At 47.9% G+C, this 20,392-nt stretch overlaps 1 protein-coding gene, 1 non-coding gene and 1 pseudogene across 2 annotated transcripts; all 3 read right to left on the bottom strand.

Annotated features, from left to right (window-relative positions):
* Positions 1–638: 638 nt before the first annotated feature.
* On the bottom strand, positions 639–19,756 carry CHRNA3 (cholinergic receptor nicotinic alpha 3 subunit). Its single transcript, XM_066238936.1, has 6 exons — positions 19,507–19,756; positions 17,827–17,966; positions 17,672–17,716; positions 16,008–16,117; positions 7,188–8,199; positions 639–3,010 (listed from the first exon to the last, which is right to left on the bottom strand). Exons 1-6 carry the CDS (start codon positions 19,562–19,564, stop codon positions 2,882–2,884), a joined length of 1,494 nt encoding a protein of 497 aa, XP_066095033.1. The 5' UTR covers positions 19,565–19,756; the 3' UTR covers positions 639–2,881.
* On the bottom strand, positions 4,528–4,691 carry LOC136311259 (U1 spliceosomal RNA). Its single transcript, XR_010726697.1, has one exon. It is a non-coding gene; the product is annotated as a U1 spliceosomal RNA (small nuclear RNA).
* LOC136311387 (small nucleolar RNA SNORA57) lies at positions 16,216–16,382 on the bottom strand (annotated as a pseudogene).
* Positions 19,757–20,392: the final 636 nt, after the last annotated feature.

Raw genomic sequence — 20,392 nt, 5'->3', positions numbered from 1 at the left:
ACAAGAAGTGCATGGTAAGAAACAGTTGTGTGAGATATTGCTGAAATAGTATAAAACTCCAAAGAGATTTTGGGCTAAATAAGAAATACCACTGAGGCCCTGGCTGGTTGGCTCAGTGGTAGAGCATTGGCCCGGTGTGTGGAAGTCCCCGGTTCAATTCCTGGTCAGGGCACACAGGAGAAGTCCCATCTGCTTCTCCACCCTTCCTCCTCTCCCTTCTCTCTGTCTGTCTCTTTCTCTCCTGCAGCCAAGGCTCCATTGGAGCAAAGCTGGCCTGGGCGCTGAGGATGGCTCCATGGCCTCTGCCCCAGGTGCTAGAATGGCTCTGGTTACAATGGCCCAGATGGGCAGAGCATCGCCCCCAAGCGGGCATGCCAGGTGGATCCCAGTTGGGCACATGCAGGAGTCTATCTCTCTGCCTCCCAGCTTTTCACTTCAGAGAAATGCAAAAAAAAAAAAAGAAAAGAGAGAGATACCAGTGAGAACTCTTCTGATACTGAACCAAATGATTTTCACATTTATGAACAGCAAGTTTTCTACCTGTTTATGTTTCAATCATTAAAATAAAAGGGAAACACTTTTCATATTTAACCCAGTCTACATATTCTATCATTGTGGAAGACTTATATTCTAACATTTAAAAATTCTTTATAAATATTTATTAATTTTAGAGAGAGAGAGAAATATCAATCATCAATATATTTCTGTATGTGTCCTGACCAGGGATTGAACTGGCAACCCTTGTGTATCAGGACCATGCTCTAACTAACCGAGCTTTCCAGCCAGAGCTCTTCTAACATTTCTTTACCTTACCAAAAGGGCTGGTTAAATATTAATTTATCCATAATAAACACTTGAAATTTTTCTTACATGAACCTTTTTTTGACAAAAATCAAGACAACTGGATAATAAGTAAACCTTGAAATGCCAAAAACAAAGACATTAGCTCTATAATACAAAGTGTGTAACTGTTAAAGCATCTAAAACAATAAAACTCTTAGAAGAAAACAGGACCGATGCTTTGTGACATTGGATTTGGCAATGATTTCTTGGCTATGACACAAAAGGCGCAGGTAAAAATAAAAAATAGACAGGTTGGACTTCATGAAAATTTTTAAATTTTGTACATCAAAAGACAATCCACAGAATGGAAGAAAATATTTTCAAATCATGAATCTAATAAGGGATTAATATGCTGAATATATAGAGAACTAAAATGTAACAGAAATAAAAAATCAACCTTATTCATAAATGGACAAAGGACTTGAACAGACATTTCTCCAAAGAAGAGATACACCTGGCCAATAGGCACATGGAAAGACGCTGAACATCACTAATTAAGGGAATGCAAATCAAAACTACAATGAGATACCACCTCACACCCATTAGAATGGTTACTCTTAAAAACAAACAAACAGAAAAGTGTTGACAAGAATGTAAAGAAATTAGCCTGACCAGGCAGTGGCAGTGGATAGAGTGTCAGACTGGGATGCAGAGAACCCAGGTTTGAAACCCCAAGGTCACTGGCTTGAGCACAGGCTCACCAGTTTGAGCGCAGGGTCACTGGCTTGAGCGTGGGATCATAGACATCTCCATTGTCACTGCCTTGAACCTAAAGGTCACTAGCTTGAAGCCCAAGGTCGCTGGCTTGAGCCCAAGGTCGCTGGTGTGAGCAAGGGGTCACTTACTCTGCTGTAGCCACTCCCACCCCCCGGTCAAGGCACATATGAGAAAGCAGTCAATGAACAACTAAGGTGCATGAAGAGTTGAAGCTTTTCATCTCTCTCCCTTCCTGTCTGTCCATCTGTTTCTCTCTCTGTCTCTCTCTCTCTCTCTCTCAAATAAATAAATAAATAAATAAAAGAATGTAAAGAAATCAGAACTCTGGTGCACTCACTGTTTCTGGGAATGTAAAGTTGGTGCAGTCATGGTAGAAAATAGTACGGTGGTTCCCTAGAAAGTTAAAAATAGAATTACTATATGATCCAACAATTCCACTTCTGGGTATATACCCGAAAGAACTGAAAGCAGGTTCTCAAATAGATATTTTTCTTTTTTTTAAGAGAGAGAGACAGACAGACAGGAAGGAATAAGAGATAAGAAGCATCAACTCCTAGTTGCGACACCTTAGTTGTTCATTGATTGCTTTCTCTTATGTGCCTTTGGGGGCGGTGTGCTCCAGCTGAGCCAGTGACTCCTTGCACAAGACAGTAACCTTGGGCTTTAAGCCAGTGACCATGGGATCATGTCTATGATCTTGTGCTCAAGCTGGCAACCCTGCACTCAACCTGGTGACCTGGGTCCTCAGCATCTCAGGCCAACGCTCTATCTACTATGCCATGACCTGGTCAGGCTCAAAGAGACATTTCTACACCCAGGTTCATAGCATCATTTCCACATAGGATGGAACAACTCAAGTGTCCATCAATAGATGAATGAATAGCAAACTGTGGTCTCTGCAGACAATGGAAGCCTTAAAAAGAAAGAAAATTTTGCAAAATATTACAACATGGATGGACCTTGAGGATAGTATGCTAAGTGAAACAAGCCAGTCACAAAAAGACAAATACTGTATGATTTCATTTATATGAGGTGCTTAACAGAGTAGTCAAATGCAGAGACAGGAAGTAGAATGGTGGTTGCCAGGGGCTGGGGAGTTGGCAGAAATAGGGACTGTTTAACGGTACAGAGCTTCAGTTTTACAAGATGCAAAGAGTTGTGGGGATGGATAGTGATTGGCAGTGAAGGTACTTAATACCACTGAACTGTGAATATAAAAATGGCTAAGATGGTAAATTTTATGTTGTGGGTTTTATCACAATTACAAAAAAAAAAGAGCTCCCCACGGCAATACACCTCAGGCAGATGCACGGTTCAGAGCTTAGGCGTCGTCCCTGGCCATCAGGGGCTGCAGAAACAAGCCAGCTGTCCCTAAAATGCACACAAGGATGAAAACCCACAGAAAGATACGATCGATCACCATGGCAACATACTTCCAGTCATCTTGGATCTGAAAAATAAGAAAATCATGAAAGAGGAAAAAATGAAGCATGGAGGAGAAGACAGCGTGAATACCTTTTCAATCCTGACCATTTAATAAATACTGTATGTACATTGCTGCAGCAGAAGCAGCCATTCTCGCCAAAATGCAAGAAACCTTCCCCCCCCATTGCTGTAGTCTGAGGAAATATACCACTCAAGTTTCTCTTCATGTTCTAGAGAAATAGTATAAAACATGTGTCATAATAAATCTGATTTAAATCAGAAGTTTCTTCATGTGTGCATAACCTATTTTTCTGTCAAATTCTAATTTATAGTCAGAAAGGCCAGTTAGTTAAGTGTTTTTTAACTGCTGGTCCACACACCCGGTCTGCTAGAAATTTCAGGCAGTCTGTGAAAGATTTAACCACCCTGATGTTGTATGAAGAGTATAGACCCTATGATCTTGGTCAAACTTGCTCATGCTCAGGGTGATTTCTGCCTTAGCAGTCCCCAAAATAATTCTGCTATTTTCATTGGCCCCCAAGTGTAAAAAGGTTGAAAATCACTGGTCTAAATAACCAAATATCATCTTCAGTTATAAGTCCAAAGTATCATGAGATTCTGTACGGTGACAGAAGAGGCTGAAAATCAGAAATGACTGCTGATCATACAGTAAAATATGTAAGAAGGAGCAAAGCTCATTATATAATATGGTTTCAACTGAGGCTGGAAATAGGAAGGGGGGTTGTACATTCATTTTACTCCTAGACAGTTCAGAAAGCAAGAAAACCATAATTGAATTGAGAAGAGAGAACTCGTGAATCAACTGATTTGGAAGAAATAACCACATAACAAATAGACAGCATGGATGCAGTAATTTAATTTAGTGACCAAAATGGCTTGGAGACAGGAGTTATTTCACCATGATGAGCTGGAATAAACGTGTCCTCTTGATGACACTAAGGAGTCGAAGGTAAAATTGGAATTATGCTGTATTTGCCACAAGTAAGATTTTGGTTTGTAAGTGCTTCCAATATACAACAGACCCTGTTATTCCCTCCTACTCTCTGCTGGCTAAACCTCCTCAGGCCTGGGAGGCTGGGGGCAGGGGCTGGGGGGGGTGTTGGAGGAGTGAGACAGCAGAGGCTTGGAGCTATACGTTGATTACAACCCAGCTCTGCTCTTTTCTCAGTTGTGAGAGTCTGGGTAAGTTATGTGACCTTCCTTAGCCTCAGTTTCCTCACCTGTAAAATGGGGATAAAAATAGTACCTATCAGAGAAGGTTGTTATGAGGATTAAATGAAATGATGTGCTTGACAGAAGGTTCTTTTTTTTTTGGACAGAAGGTTCTTAAGGAATAATACCTATTTATGTTAATGCTGATTTTAAAATGCCTTTATCTAAGTATAAATCTCCCTCTGAAGCAATTCACAGGGTTTAGCCTGGTGAGGAGAGATGGGACTTGGGTCTTAAACATGAATACAAACAATGCAGCTAAAAGAGTTGGGTAGATATTTATTTATTTATTTAATTATTATTTTTTTTCAGGGGAGAGCGCGAACGCAGTCCCCCACTACCACAAATTATGCAGTCGAGTTTCCCACATTTGGGGAAATCGCAGGGGTCAACACACTCGGAGTGCAATGAGTGAGCCTCACCCTGGGGAAACCACCTTCGTGATCATGGTATCTCCCCTGCCAGGTAAGTATTGGGTAGATATTTATTAATGTTACATTGAGTCCTCAAAGTCTTTTGAGAAAAAAAATTTTTTTTTTTGTATTTTTCTGAAGTTGTAAACGGGGAGGCAGTCAGACAAACTCCCGCATGCGCCCGACCGGGATCCACCCGGCACGCCCACCAGGGGCGACGCTCTGCGCATCTGGGGCATCGCTCTGTTGTGACCAGAGCCATTCTAGCACCTGAGGCAGAGGCCACAGAGCCATCCTCAGCGCCCGGGCCAACTTTGCTTCAATGGAGCCTTGGCTGTGGGAGGGGAAGAGAGAGACAGAGAGGAAGGAGAGGGGGAGGGGTGGAGAAGCAGATGGGCGCTTCTCCTGTGTGCCCTGGCCAGGAATCAAACCTGGGACTTCTGCACGCCAGGCCGATGCTCTACCATTGAGCCAACCGGCCAGGGCCGAAAAAATTTTTTAATGTATTGATTTTAGAGAGAGAGGAAGGTGGGAGAGAGAGAGAGAGCCAAGAACATAGACCTGTTCCTATAGGTGCACTGACCTGGGATCAAACCAGCAACCTCTGCACTTCGGGACAAAGCTCTAACCAACCGAGCTGTCCAGCCAGGGCTGACTCTCAAAGTCTAAGGTACAATGATTTTGGCCATTCTCTGGAAACTTTGGAACTAACGATGAGTAACAGGTACATGAATTTAGGCAAAATGGTGAACTAGCGCAAGCTCCTGGCTACACCCCTGCAGCCCAGCTCTGGTGTGTCCCAGAGGACTGTCAGAACTTGGGAAGGTGTGGCCTGGTTAGTGTGAGCTGGGTCTGGGGAGGGGAGGGCTGGGAGAGCCCGAGCTGCTCTTTTCTCCCAGCCCTGGGGTAGGGGGTGATGGGGAAGTGTCAGCTGGAAACATTCTGGAAACCTTACAGTATCCACTACAGTTAAAAATACAGCTCCCCAATGATCCAGCAGTTCCACTCCTAGGTGCATATTCAAAAGAAATGGGTGCATATCATCACCAAAATACATGTGTAAGAATATTTATAGCAACTTCATTCAAATTAGCCCCAAACTAGAAATAACCAAGCGTCCAACCACAGTAGAATAACAGGGCAGTGCATCATACTATGGGATAGTACAAGCCAACGAAAAAGAAGCAAGTAAAAGGATAAACCTCAAAGGCATCTTATTGAATGAAGGGAGTCAGATATGAAAAAGTTCATATTGGCCCTGGCCGGTTGGCTCAGTGGTAGAGCATCGGCCTGGTGTGCGGGAGTCCTGGGTTTGATTCCCGGCCAGGGCACACAGGAGAAGCGCCCATCTGCTTCTCCACCCCTCCCCCTCTCCTTCCTCTCTATCTCTCTCTTCCCCTCCCGCAGCCGAGGCTCCATTGGAGCAAAGTTGGCCCGGGCGCTGAGATGGCTCTGTGGCCTCTGCCTCAGGAGCTAGAATGGTTCTGATTGTGGCAGAGCGACGCCCCAGATGGGCAGAGCATCGCCCCCTGATGGGCATGCCGGGTGGATCCCGGTTGGGGGCATGCAGGAGTCTGTCTGACTGCCTCCCTGTTTCCAACCTCAGAAAAATACAAAAAGAAAAAAAAAAAAGTTCATATTATGTAATTTCATTTCATTGAAGTCCAAGGATCAGTCATTCTGGAGGAGGGAGGAGGGGAGACACTGACTGGGAAAGGAAACAGGACACTTTCTGGGCACTGGACATGTCCTCTATTTTTACTTGGATCCATGGTTACACGAATGTGCACACAATGCAAACATTCACTGAACTGTATACTTAAGAGATGGGCACTTGATGCAAATTATACCTAAAAGGGGAAAAAACACACCTAAAAGGGGAGAAAGTAAAATTAAAAGTCTAAGCTGAGCTGATCAATACTAGTTGGAGATCATTCCAGCCTATCTTCTGATCAACTCTTGGCTCAGAGTGCTGGCAGCCCAGTGGCTAACTCAGGGCACTGTATTCTCACAGCTCTATCACCCAATTTTACAGATGAGAAGACAGGCTCAGAGAGGGGAGGCGACATGTCCAAGGACATGTAACTGGTAATGGAGGCAGGAGGAGCTGGTCTGAACACAGGCTGCTGACTCGAGTGTAATTTCTTTCTTCCTTTCTTTTTCTTTTTTTTGAGAGACAGACAGACAGGCTGGGATAGACAGAAAGGAAGGGAGAAAGATGAGAAGCATCAATTCTTTATTGAGGCACCTAAGTTATTCATTGATTGCTTCCTCATATGTGCCTTGACCGGGGGGGCTCCAGATGAGCCAGCAACCTTGGGCTCAAGCCAGCGACCATGGGTTCATGTCTATGATTCCACGCTCAAGCCGGCGACCTCAGGGTTTTGAACCTGGGCCCTCAGTGTACCAGGCTGATGCTCTATCTACTGCGCCATTGCCTGGTCAGGCCCAGAGTGTAATCTCTTAACCCAGACCTACACCTCGCCCCACAAGAACCAATATGTTTGTTGAGTGAATGAATGACCGACGTAATACCATGTAATAACATGTCCTTACCTCTTTGGCTTCATTTTGTGCTTTCATATTTTCAGCAATATATTTGACACTTTGAATAGCTTCTTTGATTTCCGGTGACAGAGCCGAAAGCGAAAGCACACCATCGACAGATTCAGTACTGGAGCTCCTCGTGAGGTTGGCAGTGAAGTTTGAGATTTTCATCCTGCGGTGGCGGCAGAAGCCACACATCCCGTCCTGGCAGGCGCGGCCTTCCTTGCAGGTCTTAGACTCTGTGCGGCTGAAGCAGTTCAGGTTGGAGAGCTCAGCACTGTAGATGGGTCTCGGCTTTGGGGCGCTGTCCTCATTGCCTGCCGGCCTGGTCATGAACATGACCCTGGGAAGCACGTTCAAGAATATGGTCTTCACCCACATGGGCATTGTGTGTGTGGTGGGGGTTCTGTAGTGCACGTTGAGCACAAAGACGGTGATGACAATGGACAAAGTGACAAAAATCATGGTGAACAGAAGGTACTCGCCGATCAAGGGGATGACCAACGACGTGGACGGGATGGTCTCAGTGATCACCAGGAGGAAGACGGTCAGAGAGAGGAGGACCGAGATGCACAGGGTCACCTTCTCGCCGCAGTCGGAGGGCAGGTAGAAGACGAGCACGGTGAGAAAGGAGATGAGCAGGCAGGGGATGATGAGGTTGATGGTGTAGAAGAGGGGCAGGCGCCGGATGTACAGCGAGTACGTGATGTCCTGGTAGATCTCCTCACAGCAGTTGTACTTGATCTCGTGCTTGTAGCCTGGGGCTCGGATGATGGCCCACTCACCACTCTCCCAGTATTCATTGAGGTTCATGGAGGAGCCGATGAGGACCAAGTCGATTTTCGCCTTGTCGTAGGACCAAGTGCCAAACTTCATGGTGCAGTTTTGGTAATCAAATGGGAAATAGGTCACGTCAATTTTGCATGAACTCTTAAAGATGGCCGGAGGGATCCAAGTCACTTCCCCCGTGTACTTGAGCAAAGCTTTGGTCTTGTCATCCACCTGGAAATCCCCCACTGCACTGCAGAGACAAAGAGGGGGCATGGCATGGTCACTACAAAGTAGTCATCTGGTCCAGCTCTCACACGCCGGCAGGTGGAAGGTGAATAACAATTTGTACAACTGTGGAATGTGAGAGCTCAAAGTGCTATAAAAGGTCACTCTTCAACCACCTCACTTACCAATGGGGACAAAGAGGCCCAGGAACCTCCCCCCCATACACATAATCTGACACACTCATCATCCCTTGAGGACATCACTGGCTCATCCCACAACATACAATGCCTGACCTGATAAACTTCCCTCTAAATAAAGAAACAGGATGGAGCCTGACCAGGCGGTGGCACAGTGGATAGAGCATCGGACTGGGATGCAGAGGACCCAGGTTCGAGACTCCAAGGTCGCCAGCTTGAGTGCGGGCTCATCTGGTTTGAGCAAGGCTCACCAGCTTGAGCCCAAGGTTGCTGGCTCGAGCAAGGGGTTACTTGGTCTGCTGTAGCCCCACGGTCACGGCACATATGAGAAAGCAATCAATGAACATCTAAGGTGTCGCAACAAAAAACTAATGATTGATGCTTCTTATCTCTCTCCATTCCCGTTTGTCTGTCCCTATCTATCCCTCTCTCTGACTCTTTCTCTATCTCTGTGGAAAAAAAAAAACACCCCAAAACAGGATGGAAGTTGTTGTACTGGAGGCAGGGGACCTTTGGGGATATTTGCCACCCTCTGTTCCTGTGGTTTAGACTTCATCAATGCCTCCTTACTATTCTCCACTGGGCATCTGATGTGTGTACACACACATGTGTGTGAAACCACAAGGGGACCATTTAATACACTTTGTAGATAGGTGTATTATCAGACCCCATCTCTACCATTCACCACACTCCCCATTTCTCCCAGGGCTGTTTTAGAATAATCATGTGTCTGACTCCCTGTCTTTCAAATCCAGTATGACAGGTTCCTTTACACCTTCTGTTTCCCTCTCCTTGCCCACTGTCCCCATGTTTCTTCTTAGAATCATCTGAGACTTATGTATTTTTCTTAGAATTATCTGAGTATCTGTGAACTGGTTTGTTCCAAAGATTTGCTGATGACCAAGTCCACACCCTTGCACCAGAGGGAGGCTGGCCCGTCCTCTCAACAGTGGCCCTGCCTTCTGGCTCAGTCTTATTAATTTCTGAGAGTCCTTCAAAAGGAAACAACCACTAAACCCATTTGCCTGAAGGGCTGAGAAAAATTACAAACCTAAGCATTTAAGGATTCCCTTGTGCTGTGTTATTATTGGATAGGGACGTGTGAAAACATGTCTCCTCACTAGGGTCTAGCTGTCCACCCTCGTGTGCCTCCGTCAAGCAGGACAATCGTTACACATGAACACTTGATGCCAAAGCCACGACCTACCTTACTCCAGTCAACTGGTTTGTCTCAAAGGTGCCTCGCTGGGTTTATACATTCCCAGCCCCCACTTCACACTTGCTGTGCCCTCAATTCCCCACAAAAAGATTATGCCCAGCTCCTGGCTCCAGGAAATAAGGGGAAGTGTAAGAAGTAGGGGAGCGAAGACTCACACGCTCTCAAGTGGACCTGACCCATGTCCAGCACAAGGAGCTACGCTGTGAGGCTGCTCTACACAGGGTTGAAAAGACCCCTGAGAAGAGAGAGGCTTCCAGCACAACTTTTCTTACAGCATCCTGGACCAAGAGAACGTCATAACAGGAAGGGACCTTCAGAGCCCAGAGTCTAGTCCAGGTGTTGGCAAACTATGGTCCACAGGCCTGGCCCCTATTTCTGGTAAATTCTTACTGGAACACACAGCCATACCCAGCATTGTCTATTGTCTACTGCCACTTTTGAGCCGCACACAGCGTGGAGTTGCTGTGAAAGACTGGGTGGCTCTCAAAGCCTAAAGCGTTTACTGCCTGGCCCTTAGCAGAAACGGTGTGTTGACCTGCTATAGTCTGCTGCCCTCATTTCACTGAGGAGGAAACTGAAACCCAGAGAACAGGACTGAGCTGCTCAGGGTCCCATGGAGAGTTTGTAGCACAGCCTTGACCAATCAGAACTTGGGACCCCAAGTGGGGAGTCACGTAACCATGTGTGCTCCAAGGTCAAATGTTGGAGATAAGCTTATCTTGGTTGCTGACACACATTTCTATTTTCCAGGGATCCTGGTCACTGTGGCTGCTGCCACCACCTTGGTGTGTCTGTCCAGACCAGAGGCCTGCTTGCTGATTGGGTCAGTGTCAGCAGCCTGTCTCTGCCACCAGGAGACAGAGAAGATGAAGATCTAGCTGGGGACCAGGGTCTGGTACAGCACTAGCCACGTGGAGGGCACTTGGTAAGCATTTGTTGATCGAATGAATGACCGGAAAATAAAGGAAGCTCTCACCCCTACAGGGTGCCCAGGAGATGGCTGCCAGGAAGGGGCAGCAGAGGCAGGGGGGGCTCTGAGCCAATGTGTTGCTGAACCATGTGGGTTGATTAGAAAAAGAAAAGATGTGTGGCTACAAATGGTCAGCTGAGACACGGCTTTAACAGGAGGAAAGAGCTTCAGCAGGGAGAGCCCGGTGAGTGGTAGGAGAAAGCATGATGGGATCAGTAATTTAATCCTTCCAAATCCCTCAGAAATATAGGGCAACTGGGATAGCAGAAGAAAAAACCTACCGACCACATCATCAACAGAGGTTACACAGAACCCCATGAACCTCAGAATCTGAGAGCGTGGGATCTAAGCACCAATACCAACGGATCCTATGTGGAAACATGGGCTGAGCGGCTGGTGGAGGCTGCCGGGGGGCAGAGAAAGGGGAGTCCTCCTGTCCGTACAGCCCCAGGTGGAAACCACAAGAAGTATCTGCCCCTCAAAAGGGAGGACCCCGCTCGGCACTGATTTTTCAGCGAGGGGAACAGAGAGGGCTCCACAGTTTCCGATTTGTGGGAGGGACCATTGTGGGAATACAATGAGAGTCTGCGTCAGTCATGGCTGGGGTGGGCTCTCAAGCTTGGCAATACCTCCCAAAATTCCCTTCCAGAAGGACAGAGACACATCCAGGAAAAGGCTGTGTAGGGTAGGCTCCAAACCATGCAGGACAGGAACCTGGGGTGAGAAGAGAAAAGAAGACAGGGAACAGGGAAGTGACAGTTCTCAGACTGTGGAGGTGGCTGCAGGACAGGCATCCTTTTAATGCTTCTGGGCAACTATGTGAGGAGGGAATCCAGGCAGGTGAAACAAGCCAGCCACCCTTGCTACTTCCACTCCCTCTGGGGACTTGTCCTAAAAGTACAACAAAGGCCGTCAATTTAAACAAGAGCAACAGGAAAGGATTGTGTTGAGCCCCGTATACACATATAATAAGAAAAATAAAAAACTGAATAACAGGCCCTGGCCGGTTGGCTCAGTGGTAGAGCATCGGCCTGGCGTGCAGAAGTCCCGGGTTCAATTCCCAGCCAGGGCACACAGGAGAGGCGCCCATCTGCTTCTCCACCCCTCCCCCTCTCCTTCCTCTCTGTCTCTCTCTTCCCCTCCCGCAGCTAAGGCTCCATTGGAGCAAAGATGGCCTGGGCGCTGGGGATGGCTCCTTGGCCTCTGCCTCAGGCGTTAGAGTGGCTCTGGTCGTGACATAGCGACGCCCAGGATGGGCAGAGCATCGCCCCCTGGTGGGCGTGCCGGGTGGATCCCGGTCGGGCACATGCGGGGGTCTGACTGTCTCTCCCTGTTTCCAGCTTCAGGAAAAAAAAAACCAAAAAAAACAAACACTGAATAACATGCAAGCAGATAAGTACACACCACAAAAGCAGCCATGGAGCAGATGAAACTGATAATCGGATATTACCAGTGAAGCTGAAAGAAACTGAGAAATCTTCAGAAACTTTGAAAGAGCCACATAAATCAGAAATAGAGGCATTATGGAATAATTTGTAAATTCCAGCAAGAGGATGTATAAAGAACTGACAGAATTTCGGACAGGATTAGGAAAAAAAGAAAGCAAAGACTAAACTAGAGAAAACATAAGCATGATAATGGAAATGAAAGACAGAAAGGAGAAAAAATCATTTTAAATCAGAGACAAAGGAAAACAATTTGAGAGAAAATAATATCTAGAGAAAACAGAGGTAAGTAAGTTCCAATATATGTAAAAATGGAGTTCCTGGAGAGATAATCAGAACAATAGGACAAAACAAATCTTAAAAACTGTAACTAAAAAAATCCCACAAAAATATTCCCAGGAATGAAAGAAGGCTCCTTAAGTACATGGTACACAGTAAAACAACGACTTTAAAGACAAAGGAAAAGTATCTCTTGGTTACCTAAGCAAAAAGAACAATGCATTTACAGACAACATCCCAGTTTGTCTAGGACAGTGTTTTTCAACCAGTGTGCCGTGGCATACTAGTGTGCTGTGAGACATGGTCAGGTGTGCCGTGGGGAAATTAAACATGGGTCCCCAAACTACGGCCCCGCGAGCCGGATACAGCCCGCGGAGGCTATTTATCCAGCCTGCCACCAGCCACCTCCATCCGAACATAAACATTCCCCTCACAATCCCTCCAGCTATCAGTGACAGGAAGAGTGGAGGCACAGGGACCGCTCACTGACCAATCACCTTCTAGGATTCATCCCAACCACTAGCTATGAACCAATAGTAGGCTGCCTCTCATCCACACTCAGGAAGGTCCCCGCTCGGGCTGCCACACACTTGTCATTGTGTGGCCGTGGCGAGTTATTGAAGCTGCTACTCCTCTCCAGGGTCCCGATTTCTAATCCTGGTCAGGACTGGAGGTAAATGTTGCCACCACTAGATGAAGCCTCAGCCTCAGCTGCTTATGTCTATCCTGATGGTGTGTGTGTGTGTGTGTGTGTATATATATTTTTAATCAACAATTTATTCTTTCTTTTTTTTTTTTCAGAGAGAGAGAGGGATAGACAGGGACAGACAGACAGGAACAGAGAGAGATGAGAAGCATCAATCATCAGTTTTTCATTGCGCGTTGCAACACCTTAGTTGTTCATTGATTGCTTTCTCATATGTGCCTTGACCGCGGGCCTTCAGCAGACCGAGTAACCCCTTGCTGGAGCCAGCATCCTTGGGTTAAAGCTGGTGGGCTTTTTGCTCAAACCAGATGAGCCGTGCTCAATCTGGCGACCTCGGGGTCTCGAACCTGGGTCCTCTGCATCCCAGTCCAACGTTCTATCCACTGCGCCACCACCTGGTCAGGCTATATAGATATTTGACCTTTTTCTTTTTAAAAGAGGCCCCCACAGAGGGTGATATACAATGCATCACAATGTTATCTAACTTTAAAGCTAAAGTTTGCTGATCTTCCTTTGAACAGTTTTTGGTTATCTGTTGCCAAGGAGTTCCCCATTCTGGCCAACAAAGCTATTTTGACATTGCTCCCGTTTTATCTATGTGAGCTGAGCTTCTCAAGCTTGACTGTGATAAAAACTGAAAACAGAGAGAGACTGAGAACTGTTGAGGAAGAGCTTCGTGTGTGTCTTTCTACCATTCCTGCCAGGATATCCCTTTTGTGTTCATCGAAACAGTCCCAGGTTTCACACTAAGTGAGTATAAATACATTTAGAAACTATATTATTAACTATATGTATATGTACTGTGTTAGAGTGTCATTTTGGTAGGTGGTGTGCCCCAGGATTTTGTAAATGTAAAAAATGTGCCGCGGCTCAAAAAAGGTTGAAAATCACTGGTCTAGGATAGTCCTTGTTTACATTTGTGGCCCTGAGACACTTATTTATAATGTCCCCTTTCCCAAAAGTCACCCAATTTTACAAGAATAAGAAAATTAGACTGGCATCAGATTTTGAAAGCAACACTTTGTACCAGGACACAAGCCAGCATTTTTTTTTTTTTTTTTTTCATTTTTCTGAAGCTGGAAACGGGGAGAGACAGTCAGACAGACTCCCGCATGCGCCCGACCGGGATCCACCTGGCACGCCCACCATGGGGCGACGCTCTGCCCACCAGGGGGCGATGCTCTGCCCATCCTGGGCGTCGCCATGTTGCGACCAGAGCCACTCCAGCGCCTGAGGCAGAGGCCACAGAGCCATCCCCAGCGCCCGGGCCATCTTTGCTCCAATGGAGCCTTGGCTGCGGGAGGGGAAGAGAGAGACAGAGAGGAAGGCGCGGCGGAGGGGTGGAGAAGCAAATGGGCGCTTCTCCTGTGTGCCCTGGCCGGGAATCGAACCCGGGTCCTCCGCACGCTAGGCCGACGCTCTACCACTGAGCCAACCGGCCAGGGCCAAGCCAGCATTTTAAAGATTTTCATGGAAGGGAAAAAACAAGCCAAGGATTTCATATCCAGGTAAGTGACCTGAAAGTATTATCTAAAAAGGCTGCAATGAGATATGAATGTGTAAGGACTTAGGGGATATTGTGAGCATGTTCTGAGGATTCCATTAGACAGTGAATTACAGAAAACAAGACGTCATAGGAGAAACTTTAGCGTATGAAGGTAAAAGGTGTTCCTAGTGTTGAAATAAAGAGAAACCCTCAACAGAGGACCAATCCTGAGAAACTGAAGTTCTAACTATGAGAGACGAGTTGGATGACTTTCTTTCAATGTTATTTTCAGTTTCACATTCTAAGGAAATTCCTTATGATAGTCATTTCTCCCAAACTCAATTTGAAGCACTTCACCATGTCTCTCAGTATTGTGACAAGCCTATGTCCTAAAGTTCACTGTTCACCCAAGATTTCCAGGAAGAAAACAGCTATAATATTTAAATCATAAGATTAAAAATTTTGTCGGTTTTCTAAATTCTAGCTTAGCAAAACCACCCTGCCCAGCTCCCTAAGAGCCTCTGGGCAGGTTTCCAGGACAGCTTACATTCTGCAAACCAGCTGAGTTTATCTTGCATCCCAGTTCCTCACAGATCAATTTACAAATCTGGATTGCATGAAAGAACCCTATTTATGAATTCCGGGGGTTTTTTTTCCCGTGGGAAGACAGTAAATGAAACATAGACCATCTCTGGAGTGGTTAAAGATGCCCCTTCCTTTTAGCCAGTGACCAGAAAGTAGGATTCAGCCAAAAACACAGCTTCTCCAGTCCTAATACTAATAGTAAAATATATTCGTTTGTACTAATATGGCATAAAAACCTAAACACAGAATGCTTTTATTCATTAAAACCAGACTAAATCAAATGAAGTGTTGTGCTGGAAAAAAAAAAACAACCAAAAAACACTTAATGGTTAAAACGCAAGAAAGCACAGGTGGAAAAAAAAATGATTTTTAGTACCCAAGAACAAACTAGCACATATTGTAAAATATCAAAATACCAATTAAATTTTGTTTACCTAATAACAGAGCTTAAGTGACATGTTAGGAGAGAGAGGTGCACCAATGCACAGATTCCAAGTGGCAGAGGGGAACCTTTGCGGCGTCCTGAAGCAGGTGGGCAGTGTGTGTGGAGAGGGCGTCAGGCAGGGCAGGGATGTAAGCAGAACAACACCTTCCCGAGGCCTAACCGCATGGGGCCTGCTGGGACCTAACTTACAAGAAAGCTGTCCTAGAAAAAGCCATGGTGGCAGATGCTGCCCCAGCCCCGCCATGTTATTTCCCTTCCTTGCCCTTGCTCTAGTCTACAATTGCACATTTGGACATTATAACACAGGCCTGTCTTCTCTGCTGCACAGTAAACTCCTAGAGGCAGGAGATCTATCTCTTCTGTGTGCCACTGTCTCTCCATTAGCTGGTGTACACTAGCCGCTCAGTAAACACCTGTGGGGTGAACCAGTGAATGAAGCCCTGTTGGAAAAGGTCCGAGGAAGGCCAGGCTGCCCGAGAACATGGAGCCACCCTCCCTTACTTGTTGTAGAGTACGATGTCGGGCTTCCAGATCTTTTGTGCTGGGACACGCAGGAACTCTGCCCCGTCGTAGTCAGAGGGGTTCCATTTCAGCTTGTAGTCGTTCCAGATCTGGGGGAGGAGGCAGCAAAAAAGACCACAGTGGTTTAACTTCTCATTTTATTTTTTATTTTATTTATTTATTTATTTATTTTTCTTAGTTATTTCCCCCGTGTCCCGGCGCCTGAGGATAGAACCAGCAGATGGAAACCATAGGCACCAAAGACATGACACCGAGGGGCCGGAGCCCACTGCTCTGCCTCCGTACATTACACTTCTCTTTTTATTTTATTTTAAAAAATATTTATTGATTTTAGAGAGAGAGAAAAAATGGGGGGTGGGTGGGAAACATCAATTCGTAGTAGTTGCTTCTGGTATGTGCCTTGACAGTGCAAGCCCAGGGTTTTGAACCAGTGATCTCAGCATTCCAGGCCATTGCTTTATCCATTGTGCCACCACAGGTCAGGCGGTTTAAGTTCTCTTGACAACATCTGCTTAGGTGAATTCCTCACCCCTGTCATGTGTCACGGAGCTGCCTCCATGCTGCAGACCATATGGGCCCAATTTCTTGTGTGGGTGCTAGCGGGGGAGAGCACCAGGCTGTGTACGGGCCACCTCCTGGCTCTCCTGGGGCCGCTGCCGCCAGGACTGTGGGCCAGCAGCCCCTCATCAATCAAGTAAGGACCCCCAGTACTTACTCTGGCCAGGTCCAGGTCCAGGTCCAGGCCTTAAGCTCATGCTGTTTACGTCCCCTAAAATGACTCTCCAGGAGTGTTTTTCAGACATGTTCCCCATCAAGCTCCCTAAACAGAGTGCTAAGCACACACAGAACCCTCTTCCAGCACCAGGTGAAACAGGGTTGGCCTCTGAAGGATTCTGGGAAAGGAGCCACGATCCCACTGGGGCCCAAGGAATGTTTGGGTACAGAGGCTGGGAGATCTGAGTCCCAAGTCCCTGGGGGGAGAGGTGAGGTGTGGCCTGAGGGAATGTGTGCCATAGGGCACTGAGTGGGCACTATGCCCACCTGGTGTTCCAGCCTCCTGGGAGGAACCGGAGCACTCGGTTGGAGGGGCTGGTGGAAGGGTCACCATCAGGCCAGTGAGTTATTTGTCCCGGTCATGGCAGAGCCACCCTGGGGAGACATATGGAAAATAATTTCTTTGGTCTTAATCTGAACAGGAAAATCCAGAGCCCCTGTTCCTACCCTACAAACAATTACTATGATGTCTAATTCTGATTTAAGGATGAATTTTTGGGAAGAAGGGAAGAAGGTGGTCTTATGCCCCACCCTAGAGTTGGGGGGTTGGGCTCCAGGCCCAGTTCTGTCCCATTTTATTATGTGAGTGACCATGGAGAAAGCTTCTTCCTCTAAGGTGCAGTCTGTTATCTGTGACTTGAGGCGCCTGGCCCTGCAGTCTTTCCTGTGGGAATCTTGGGACTCAAGTCCAAGAAGGAACAGACCAGCCAGTCAGTGGACCCCAGTCTATGGACCTCAGTCTATGGACCTCAGTCTGGGACTACAGGAATGAAGGCCCTAGCTTGAGCTTTGGATCCTTCTCGGTTCACTGACAGCAAATAGAGCACTCACCACCAGGGGGCAGCAGTGCTCAGGGTCTGGTCACTTACTTGCTTGAGCCAGAGGTTTGTCTCCATAATTTGGTTTACTTCATCCTAGAAAGGTAGATTAAAGTAGATGCGTGAAGTACAAAAACAAGGTTCTGGGAAAGCCTTTCCCAGAAACCCCATTCCCCACGGCCACAGCTTATGGCTCCGGCACTCACCACCTTCACCAGCTGAGTCATCGACACCTCAAACTGGACAATGACGGGGTCAGACACATTGGCCACAGGCCGGATGATCTCATTGTAATCTTCAAACAGCCGCTCAAACAGACGGTGCTCGGCCTCTGAGCCACTGGCCACTGTGGAAAGTAGCCCTGTTAAACCCTTTCCCCCTTACCAGGGACACCTGCTTGCTACAGCCTCCTTTCCACTCACTGGGGGTACTCTGTGGAACTCTAGACTTTCAGACTGGTTTCACTCCTTTGAGTTTAAAGATTGGGAAACTGAGGCCCAGGAGGGATGGGGATTCCATCAGGTCACACACATTCAGTGAGAAGTACAGTGGGTATAAGCCTGGGTTCTGAATTTGGATATATCTGGTACAAATCCTGACAAGCTACTTGTGAGCTATGTGAGCTTAGGCAAGTCGCCTAACCTCTTTGTTTTTTAATGTGAAAAACAAAGACTATAAACTTTATCCACGTCATAGGGTTGTTACAACTGAAGGGCTCAGCTCAGTGTTAGCATGTGGTTAGAGTTCAGGAACTCTCCTTATTTTCATTGTTACGATGGAGCAGGTGTGTAGTCTACATAGGTACAGCCTCTTGCCGCTTCCATGATGGAGATGACCAATCTACTCCCAGGAGCAGGGCCATCCAGGGACAGGTGTTGTGCCTCCCAGCCTCCCACTGGGAGACTACAGTCTCAGTCTGGAGCTCTCCATCCCACCCAGGACCGTGGTGGGATTTGGCCACCAACCCTCTTAGAAGCTGGGCACCTATATGGCTGCACTGATCTCAGAGTATGATGCAGAGTTCCTGCTGACACTGTCTTCACATGCTGATCGAAGACCCTAACCTCTCTGAAACCCTTGGGGACCCCTTTACACTCCAGGCATCTTGAATCAGCTGTTTGCTGCTTCCCATTTACAATCTGGGGAGAGTTTAAGGAGAATCCCTGGTAAAGTCCCAGCTTCTTCAGGTCTTGAAATGGGATAGTGCCTGCTTCCTTCCTGTGGCCCCTCCCCCCAATAAAGGAGCGGCTACATGCTGGAGCTCTAGGGAGTGCAAGGCTGGTGGTGGTGGTGGGGGGGCTCAGCACCAAATGGCAGAAACGGTGCTCTGATCGCAGAGCTACATCGCGTTCTTCCAAAAGCTCTCCCTGCAACCCTGCCAAATCCTGACCCTTCGTACAACCGGCCCTCCCAGGCCAGACAGAGACTTATGGCAACGGGTTGTGGTCACTTCTCCCTAACCTGGCAGAGGCGGGAGGCGCGCACGTTGCTGAGCACCAAGTGACGACAGGAGGGGAGGCTGGCGTGCACGCTAGGTCCCCGGGCCCAAATAACTGTCCTCATTTCCCAGGAGTCTTTCAAGTCTTTGCCTCTCTCGGCCTCAGTTTCCCCACTTATACGTAAAACGAGTACGGGTGTGAGGTGTAGACAGTGGAACCGACGCCCCGGGCACGCCACCCGGACCCAGTGCTCCAAGCCGAGGCCTCAGGAGGCAATGCGCCCAAAAGAAACGCGCGTCCCCACCCAGTTCGCCGCGGACCGGAGGGAGTGCGCTGCAGGTCCGATCCCCGGCTCCGGCTTCGCGCTCCCCCCGCTTGGATCCCGCGTTCCGTCTCAGAGCATCCTGTCCCCTCTCGAGGCGTACGTCCTTTGGCCCGCGCGTGTACCTGGTATCAGCAGCAGCAACAGCAGAAGTGGGTGCGCCGGATGCGAGTGTGCGCCCATGGCCGAAAGGCCAGCTGCCCGGAGACCCCGAGCGATCCGGAGCGGGAGCAAACGCAGTGTGGCGGAGGCAGACTGGGTCTGTGGGCTCCCCGCGCTGCGGCCACTCGGAACCAAACGGGGTGGGGAAACACGGGGCTCGGGGCTCTTCCCAGCCTCCCCTCCAACCCCGCCCGCCGCGCGCTCGGAGTCTGGGCAGGCCCTCCCTGGACTGCACCGAGTCTGTTGCCGGGATGTGCCGGCGCCGGCCAATCAGAGGAGGGTTGCCTGTGCGAGCCTGGGGGCCGCTCCGCCCCGTGAGTCCAAAACAGGGCTGATGGCCGCCAGGGGGAGCGCCACGTGGGATTCTCCTTTCAGGCGTGTCCCGCGCGTTCCGCTGGTCTCTCTGAGGGCTCCTAACACACCTCTGAACGAAGCCTCCAGATTTTTAACGCGATTAAGTATTAAATATTTTAGGTGTGATAATGGTATTTGGTTTTTCGGAGTCCATGCAGTGTGGGGAGGAGGAGGATTGGAGTCACCTGTGGTGGTATAATTGATGCGGCTCCGTGAGAAGTTTTGGAGGTTTGTTATACTGTTGGCTTTTAGAATGTTTGAAATGCTTCCTTGTAAAAAGTGAAACGAAAGAAAGAAAAAACAAAAAAAATGAGATGTCAAGATGAGTCTATCAGAGAGGGCTCTGAGTTCCCAGCCCCTGGCCCCCTGCAGAACCTCCTTTGTGGCCCACCACCATTTGCACCTCAGGAACCTGCAGTGACCAGGCTATTCTGGGGCCCCTTGGCCTCTCTGACCGCCCACGGGGGCGGGGGGGACACCTGCAGGCTTCCTTGA

The sequence above is a fragment of the Saccopteryx bilineata genome, chromosome 7 (assembly GCF_036850765.1).
Source record: "Saccopteryx bilineata isolate mSacBil1 chromosome 7, mSacBil1_pri_phased_curated, whole genome shotgun sequence".
Classification (NCBI taxonomy): domain Eukaryota; kingdom Metazoa; phylum Chordata; class Mammalia; order Chiroptera; family Emballonuridae; genus Saccopteryx; species Saccopteryx bilineata.
This window is presented reverse-complemented; position numbering and strand designations above follow the sequence as displayed.